The sequence below is a fragment of the Nematolebias whitei genome, chromosome 8 (genome assembly GCF_014905685.2).
Source record: "Nematolebias whitei isolate Nwh7 chromosome 8, NemWhi1, whole genome shotgun sequence".
In the NCBI taxonomy this organism is placed as follows: Eukaryota; Metazoa; Chordata; class Actinopteri; order Cyprinodontiformes; family Rivulidae; genus Nematolebias; species Nematolebias whitei.
Genome location: NC_056505.1, coordinates 37,090,254 through 37,099,898, shown reverse-complemented (window position 1 = coordinate 37,099,898; position 9,645 = coordinate 37,090,254). Strand labels below are relative to the sequence as shown.

General features: G+C 41.6%; 1 protein-coding gene across 1 annotated transcript in view; it reads right to left on the bottom strand.

The window, feature by feature from the left end:
* The window catches only part of galnt9 (polypeptide N-acetylgalactosaminyltransferase 9), a 184,903-nt gene extending 177,234 nt beyond the window's left edge, over positions 1-7,669 (bottom strand). Inside the window, exon 1 of the mRNA XM_037681249.1 lies at positions 7,494-7,669. Within this exon, the coding sequence (XP_037537177.1) occupies positions 7,494-7,660 (167 nt within the window). The 5' untranslated portion in view covers positions 7,661-7,669. The remainder of the gene's footprint in view (positions 1-7,493) is intronic.
* Positions 7,670-9,645: the final 1,976 nt, after the last annotated feature.

Sequence of the window (9,645 nt, the reverse complement as noted above, 5' to 3'; positions counted from 1 at the left end):
AAGGAAGGAAGGAAGGAAGGAAGGAAGGAAGGAAGGAAGGAAGGAAGAAGGTGATGTGTTAGCACTTGAAGGAGGTGTTGAAGAAGACTGTCAGCTTCTACCACATCCAACTTTAGCCCAATATTTGTCCAATGCTGTGAGTTACAGCCATTATGTGTGTAACCTTGATTAAATGTGGTGTCCATCTTGAATGGAGCTGACTTTAAATGTCCTCAATTGTAGATTTCAACCCAGTGACTAAATTTTGAGTTTCATCAAAATGTATCCAGTAGTTTATTAAATATTTTGCAAACAAGACATACAGATGAAACACAAGCTCGTGATCAAATACATCATGACACTTTAGGTGTTGGGTGCTAAGTATAAATGCTGCATCGTATCATACATTTATCATAGCACAAATGTTGCAGCTGTCAGCGAAGCAGCCTGAAACAACTTTGATAAAAATATACAACAGTGAGAAAGTTATTAGGATGGATAACACAGTTTAGGTGTTGTTTTCAATGATACTGCCTAAAAACTTAATCAGATTACCAGTAATATTATAACGTAAATACAACTTGATCAGTACATTGGAAAAGTTAAATTGTTCCAAACTAAGCAGTAATGAGTTTTATATCATGAGAAAACTCTGTTAGATGGAATCAATACTTTACTGTCTTACCAACACTGTTAACAAGGACTTAAAATAAACAAGATACTGTTTTTATAGATACTTTGTGTTTAAAAAAATGGTTTACGCAAGAAGTTTCAGGTGAGACCCAGTTTCTCACAGTAAAAACATTCACATTTCCAATTACCTTTTCCAAACAATCCAGTAGCAAGACTCAAGTGTTTTTCCTGAAAATATTGCGCAAGGTGTTTGTTTGGGCTCTTTTTGAAAAAAAAAAAAACTATAGATTACATATAAATAATTCATTCTAGCAGCCAGACTAATTAGCTTCTGCATGGTGGGAGCAAAAGAAGTGAAGTTATTGAGCCACAAATATCATGTAGAAAGGATGTCGGGGGAATGGATGGACCAATAAAGACCTGGACTTTAACAAAGGAGACTGTTTGTTTCATTGTTTAGTATATTTGTTTTAGTCTTTAATATTATAATTGGAAATTTGAGCGTATTAATCAAAAACAACAATAAACAACGCACTATTTAATGTATTTGCATTGCTGGGTGAGAGGAGGATCCACATAAAGAAAAAAAGTTAGGCTTTAATGATATTTCATTAAAATAAAAAATAAAAACGTAGTTTTGTGAAATTTAAGTGAACAGATATCATTTAGAGATGCAAAAGAAAAATAAACCTGGCAAGAGAAGAAGGAAAACTGACAAAGTGCTGTAGAGACTGAACAAGGATGATACAGTCTGATGAGGTTATGAGACACACAAGGACATCCATCCATCCATCCATCCATTTTCTTCCGCTTATCCGGGGTCGGGTCGCGGGGGTAGCAGCCTAAGTAGGGAGGCCCAGACTTCCCTTTCCCCAGCCACTTGGGCCAGCTCTTCCGGGGGAATCCCGAGGCGTTCCCAGGCCAGCCGAGAAACGTAGTCCCTCCAGCGTGTCCTGGGTCTTCCCCTGGGCCTCCTTCCGGTGGGACGTGTCCGGAACACCTCACCAGGGAGGCGTCCAGAAGGCATCCTAAACAGATGCCCAAGCCACCTCAACTGGCTCCTCTCGATGTGGAGAAGCAGCGGCTCTACTCCGAGTCCCTCCCGGATGATCGAGCTTCTCACCCTGTCTCTAAGGGAGAGCCCAGACACCCTGCAGAGAAAACTCATTTCGGCCGCTTGTATCCGAGATCTCATTCTTTCGGTCACAACCCAAAGCTCGTGACCATAGATGAGGGTGGGAACGTAGATTGATCGGTAAATTGAGAGCTTCGCCTTTTGACTCAGCTCTCTCTTCACCACGACAGACCTGTACAGCGCCCGCTTCACTGCAGACGCTGCACCTATCCGCCTATTGATCTCACGCTCCATTTTTCCCTCATTCGTGAACAAGACCCCAAGATACTTGAACTCCTCCACTTGGGGTAGGACCTCCTCCCTGACCCAGAGAGGGCACTCTACCCTTTTCCGGCTCAAGACCATGGCCTCGGATTTGGAGGAACTGATCTTCATCCCGGCCGCATCGCATTCGGCTGCAAACCGCTCCAGCGAAAGCTGTAGATCACGATCTGATGAAGCCAATAAGACCACATCATCTGCAAAAAGCAGAGACGCAATTCTGAGTCCACCAAAACGGATCCCCTCAACACCTTGGCTGTGCCTAGAAATTCTGTCCATAAAAGTTATGAACAGAATCGGTGACAAAGGGCAACCTTGGTGGAGTCCAACTCTCACCGGGAACAAGCCCGACTTACTGCCGGCGATGCGGACCAGGCTCTGACACCGGTCATACAGGGACCTAACAGCCCGTATCAAAGGGCCTGGTACCCCATACTCCCAGAGTACCCCCCACAGGGCCCCCCGAGGGACGCGGTAGAACGCCTTCTCCAAGTCCACAAAGCACATGTAGACTGGTTGGGCAAACTCCCACGCACCCTCCAGGACCCTGCTGAGAGTGTAGAGCTGGTCCAGTGTTCCACGACCAGGACAAAGAAGAAGACCAAATAACTTTAGAGGAACATAAAGGACAACTATCAATCAAAACAGGATATTTACTAGGGTTGTTGTCGTGTCTAAACCCTGACGTTATGCAAAATGTATTTTTCCACAGTCTTTTTTAGTCTGAACATAACATAGAAGAATCATAAAAATTATGTACCTGTAATTCAGGGAATGGTCCTGTATAAACTAATGGACATTAGTGTTGAAAGTTTACATGACTATTTTGCTACACTACCCAGGAAAAACCAAAATACTCTTACTGCCATGCTTCACTGTTTTTATATAGCACCCAGTATGAGGTGATTGTTTAGAAAAAAATAAAATAAAATTCTGTGCATGTTTATTGAGTTTCACTCAAAGCAATCAAAATCAATTTTCCTCTTTTCACTTCCTGATTTCTGCTCTTTGATACATACATATGTTACTAATTAACTTGTTTCCAGTACAAGTACAGCTTGTTGCTTGAGAAAGTCCTAAGGTCATATAAAAACAGACTATTGCCTTTACAAAATACAGTGATCAGTGTAATCTGGAACTGTATTTGAGTTATGTTGCAAGTGGATCCACACTTGAGGGTATTTAGTTTTTTTTGTTTTTTTTTGTGGTGACACAGTGGTTCAGTTGGGAGAGCTGCTGTGCCTCTCAGGGAGATGGTTGCCGGATCAAATCTCTGCCGGGTGCCTTTCTGGGTGGAGTTTGCATGTTCTCTCCGTGCATTCGTGGGTTTTCTCTGGGTACTCCAGTTTCCTCCCACAGACCAAAAACATGCATGTTAGGCTGATTGGTAACTCTAAATTGTCCCTAGGTGTGAGTGAGAGTGAATGGTTGATTGTCTCTATGTGTCCCTGTGATGGACTGGAGACATGTCATGGGTGTACTCTGCCTCTCACACAGTGATGGCTGGATATGGGCACCAGTGACCCAAGCAACCCAAAAAGGAAGAAGCAGGTGGATATAATATAATGGATGGATGGATGGATGGATGGATGGATGGATGGATTGGTGGATGGATGGATGGATGGATGGATGGATGGATGGATGGATGGATGGAGGATGGATGGATGGATGGATGGATGAATGGATGGATGATGGATGGATGGATGAATGGATGAATGGAGGAATGGATGAATGGATGAATGGTTGGATGGATGGATGGATGGATGGACGGATGGATGGCTGGATGGATGGTTGGATGGATTGATGGCTGGATGGATGGATGGAAGGATTGATGGATGAATGGATGGATGGATGGATGGATGGATGGATGGATGGATGGTTGGATGGATGGATGATGGATGGAATCCATGTTCAGAAGGGAAAATTTAGCAGTTTTCTTAAATGATATTTTCATGTATAGGCAAAGCTGAAACAGTCAAGCAGATTTTTTGCGTACTGTAAATCATAAAACTCATTGTCCATTTGGTTTGGCTCTTAAATATAATTTTCTGCGTATGACAATAAAACAACATGTTAATCCAAGTTTGCTGCTTTAAAATACGATCAGGAACAGAAAAGAAGGCACTTTAAGCACAATCTAATTGAGAACTCTGAGCTGCTCCGAGCAGGTCATGTGTTCAGTTCCAGTTACTAATGTAGTGTAGTCAGGATAAAAGACAACGTGCTGTGCGACTCTGTAAACTCTGACTTTATGAACAACCTTCTGGTCTCATCCACTCTCCCCTCTTGGTACTCATCTACAGAACAAACCTACCTGACAAGATCAGATGTGAAAGCACCAGGTCTTCAGTACGACGACGGCGGATAAACTGTGTTTTCACTACTTTCCAGGAGTCGTTTCCCTTTTTCTGTAAAATTCTACTCTAGTGTCATAAAAGAAAAATATTTAACGTGGAAACATTTTTCGTGTAGTGTTAGAAAACTGTCAGAGACTGAAGATTTATCTTGCGTGAAACAAAGTGTTTTTATTGTTTTTTGTGCTCGTTTATATCTGAGCTGAAAAATGATTTATTATCTTAGGAAACAATATAAAAAAAACATTGAACAAAGGGAAGCAGTGATTGTGTTCTATAACTCAATGTCTGCAGAAAACAACCCACGGAGCTCACAGCAGCACAAGACCCATTCACAACAAATACAAATGCATGATTTCAGTCAGAAACCAACATCTGGACAACTACTTTTTCATGCCTCTCTCTCTTCAGTAAAACCTTTTCATTATAGAAAAGATCTTAGATAGCTTTATTAATTAGCAATCTCCTTTTTAATCCAACCCCCACCTCCCCCGCTCCATTCTCATCTAATTTTCTGTGTGAAAAGAGCTGAGAACAAAGCAGGGAGGAAGAAATGAATTGTCATCCTCACTGAACCTCTCTTGGCCATCACATGTTTTTTAGTGGCTCTGCCTGCTGCCATTGTTCTTCGACACAGAGTAATATAAAAACCACTGGCAGTCCCATTATCACCAACCCCCTGAAGCCCCTTTCTATCAAAACTGTATTTGACTTTTTAAAAGCTAAATTTGTCTTCAACCAGCCATTAGGACACATTCTTTTAACTTTAGCGTTAGTACAACTCAACTATCACCGTCATGTTGTCCGGATCTTTTCATGCTGGGATCCGGCACGTCTAAAGTTCTGTAATTAGGCTTTGGGCCGCTCCCCATGGCCGAGGCCCCCTGACGCCCACGGCCAAACTGCATGAACTGCAGCGACAGAAATAAGGAGGAGGAATTAACTAGAGTCAGACAATAAGTCAAACGTGGAAGATGAACAGTAATGAACTGAGGGAGGGGGTGGAGGGGGGCTGTCCTCTGAAGGCTTTTCAGCATGCATGAGTCCCAGTCAGGAAGCAGATGGAGATTGATGAGGGGGCTCAGAAGGCTGTTAAGGAGGTTGTCAATAGGAAAGAACAACAGAGCGATGTGATTTGATTCGGTGTGATCTGATTGGGATTCACTGCGTGCAGGTGGAAACGATCCCCTGAAAATAAAGCAGGGGGAGGGGGGATTTAGAGATCAGGAGTGTAGACAGAAAGTTGACACACTCAAAGCTTACGCTCGTGCACAATGTGGCTCGCATGTCATTTATATTTTAGGCAATCTTTACTTTATTGTAAACCTCACCTCATAAAGCACAAAGTGCACCAGGAGCAGATAAGTTGTCACATCCTGCCACATAAATATCAAAATGCTGGAACACCAGTTGGAAAACTAAACTTTTGTCAGGTGACACAGTGGATCAGTTAGTAGAGCTGCAGCCTCTCAGCGAGTAGGTCGCCGGATTGAATGCCAGCCTTTCTGTGTTTCTGAAGTCACACTTTTATTAGCTCTCGTGTGGACTAGTGTAATGCTCTGGTTTAGATCAATCATCTTTGCATCACTGACAACAAGTTCAGAACGCAGCAGCTCATCTTTGAAGAGCAACTACAAAACATGAACACATAACCTCAGTCCTGGCTTCTCTCCTCTGACTTCCTGTCCACTTCAGGGGTGATTTTAAGATTTTATTGCTTGTTTTAAAAGTCTTAAAAGGTCTGGCCCCATCACATTTATGTGATCGTCTTAACATCTACACTCCAGAGCACTCCAGTCTACCAACCAGTTCCTCTAAGATGTCCCCAGATCCAAACTGAAGTCCAGAGGTGATCGGGCTTTTGTTGCTGCTGCTTCAAACCTGTAGAACAGTTTACCTGATCATATAAATGCTGCTCAGACTGTTGAGACTTTAAATCTGTGCTGGAAACATCTGTTGTCCTTAGTGTTCGATCCATGCAGCGTCTGACAACCAGTCACACCTGACTTTGATTGTTGTTGTCTTGTATTTTATTAAGTTTCTTGTTTTTCCTAAGTGGAACAAGATTTGTTTTTGTTCTTATTGTTTTAATTTCAATTTGACTAAACTGTAAGGCATTTTGGTCAGATTTTGTTGTTTTTACATGCTTTACCAATAAATTGACATTGGGTGGAACAAAGTCCATGCTCAATAATCCAGGTATACAATCCAACATTTTTCAGTCAGGTCATCTGGACAGTTTCTTATTTTTTTGTGCTGAAACGTTTCACCTTTGATCCAGAAGGCTTCATCAGTCAAGGAAACACACAACACAAAACGGATTCTTCCCTCATCGGCTTACTCCAAAGTGGAACAAACCAGTTAAGCGCCAACATACTTGGTTTTTTCCACTTTGGAGTAAGTTGTTGGGGAAGAATCAGTTTTTTTGTGCGTTTCCTTGACTGATGAAGCCTTCTGGATGGAAAGTGAAACATTTCAGCACAAAAAAAAGAAACTGTCCAGATGACCTGACTGAAAAATGTTGGACATTGGGTGGAGTTTGCATGTTCTCTCCGTGCTGCGTGGGTTTTCTCCATGGCGACCCCCGTGACCCAAAAAGGAAGAAGCGGGTAAAAGATAATGGATGTTCAGGTTAAGTCTCTGCTGCAGTCACACTAAATACAAGCAGAGTATCTGGAAAATTGAATTTCAGCAAATATTGTAGTTTTAAGATGAATTGGCTGTGTGGTTGGCTTCAAAAGCTCATCTGTTGAAGATGTTCATCCAGTAATTTAGTTTAGTTTAGTTTCATAAAAAATTGTCCAGTGGTTCATGAAATATTTTGGTAACAGAAAGACACTCAAACACATGCACACACACATGCAGCAACATGCAAAAACACTTTGGTTTTACACAGTAACTTATTCTGGAGGTTCACCTAAACCCCAATACCAAATTAACTTGGTTAAAAAAAAAAAGTGCTTAATGTAATCTTTTGCCCTTTTTATGGTTTTGCCTGCACTCACAAATTTAAAAGCATTTTTTTGCTGGTTATGTCTTTAAACTCAACGCATGCCCGTCAGAAGAAGAAAAACACATCATCATAAGAGAATATGTGACATCAAGTAAAGAGAAGTGAATGTCTCACGCACTTTTTCGGCCTGTAATCAGGGATACTCCTGTCCAGAGAGATGCGATCACTGAGCTGAGCGTTGTAACCGTACTCCTCGTACTTCCCCTCCGCATCGAGGCTGTCTTCTCCCAGAGTGGCAGCGGCTCCCCCCTGACCAAGACCTCCAGGTCCCTCCACCAGCCCCATAGGCTTCGCTAGACCTTTCAAGGAAACAAATAAGACAGCAGATAACAGTCATAAAGGTGCAGATGGCAAAACCACCTTGAGGGAAATGGAAGTGACAAGTCAAACGGGGGGTGGGGGTGGGGGGTTATGCAGATGAGTGGCGCTCTCCTGCAGTGTGAGAAACTGGTGTCCAGCAGCTCTGAGGCTCGTCAACACTCATCCACAGAGCATCATTACACCGCCTGTCAGGCTGCAACCCCCCCACGGGGACACTGATGTCATAAAAATATGCAGCTAGAGAACAGAGATGGAGGGACAGCACTTCAGTGAGAATTTATTCTGCACAGCTGTAAGTCACACTCTGTGGTTATGAACTTATTGACATCCATTCAGGTAATTTATTTTTGTTTAACCTAATTTATTCTGCACGAGTCCCTGATGTCTGTTTCTCCTGCTCTCAGCTTACCACTCGTCTGACCCGCGCTTTGGTCAAAGCACACCTTCTGCTGCTCGTCCTCAGATGTTCTGCAACATCTGGCTGTTTGTAAACTCTTCTACAAAACTACGTACAGAAATCTATCTGGTATCAGGATGTTTTTTTTAGATGGTCTCATTTTATTGTTTATTTTTTACACAACATTGCATTAGCAGTTTGCAGTTTGAACATGTGTTTGTATTTTCTGTGTGAATTTGTTAAAATAAAACAAAAAATATCAACTCGCATCTAAAGCTATCCACAGGAATGGTGGTAAATAGAGATGCACCGATCCGACACAATATCAGTATCGGTACTGATATCGAAAAAAAACTTCCGAATTGTGTATCGTGGCAGTGTGACCGATCCATGACTCAGCAGATCTAGTCACTCTAACTCTATGCTTTGTGCTCTGAGTGACGTCACATGCTAGCGAACTGACTGAACAAATTAAAGTTGTGTTGTTTTTACATGTTTGACCAAGCCTGTGAAGCTCTTCGTGTGTTTAAGTGTGCTGTTATGGTGCAGAGTTTTCAATAAATTTGTAATTCAGTACATTCATGTCTGCGTTTAACAAAACAAATGTTTTAAGTTAATTCAGCACTGGGTTTGTAAACTCAAACATCTAGGTAGACAACAAAAATGGCTAAATCGTGTCATCTGGACCTGTTTCAGAAACTGGTCCAGATTACATGATTTAGCCATTTTTGTTAATTCAGCACTGGATCGGTATCGGATTTGTATCGACGATACTTAACAGCTGATATCGGTATTGGATCGCAAGTGAAAAAGGTGACTAGGTGCATCCCTAGTTATAAAAGCAAGACATGTTTCTGAGAATATCATGTTAATGCTAAGGGCTAAATGCCTGCTGAGTTTGTTAATGAAAAAAAAAAAACATTAATAAAGTTCAAATAAGCAGAACTGAAACTGAAATGAGCAAAACTGTTTATAAAACAGAAAATAAACAAACTACAGTTTAAAGCTATGTGTAGCATCTGACACTAAAATTAGCAAAACCACAGCTAAAAGCTTAAAACTCCAAGGCTGTAGATAAAAACAAATTGTAGTTAAAATTAGCAAAATTGTGGCCAACAGCTAAATATCTCTAACCTGAAGCTAAAAGCTAAAAAAAATAGCAATACACTAGCTGAAATGAGCATTACAGAAAAATAAGTTTGTACTCTGAAGTAGATTTCAGAGAACCTGTCAAGAAATTAAAGTGATCTCAGTTCTGGAACTAGATAAACTAAATGAGGAATGTTAACTAATAACACAATTCACTGACAGGGAAGCAACATGAAAACAACACAAGACCTACACAATATGGATCATAGAGGTGGTGAGAGAACACAGTATAACGATGACTGAAAGAGAACTGGGAGTAAAAATAGGCTGAGAGGCGATCACTGAGTGGAAATGACTGAGTCTGCACATGCAGGGCAGGTGTGAGTGAAAGAGAGAAACTAGGGAGCCGAGGAACCAAAGTCAAAAAGACTGAGGGAGGAAAACTAACAGAAAACATACTAAA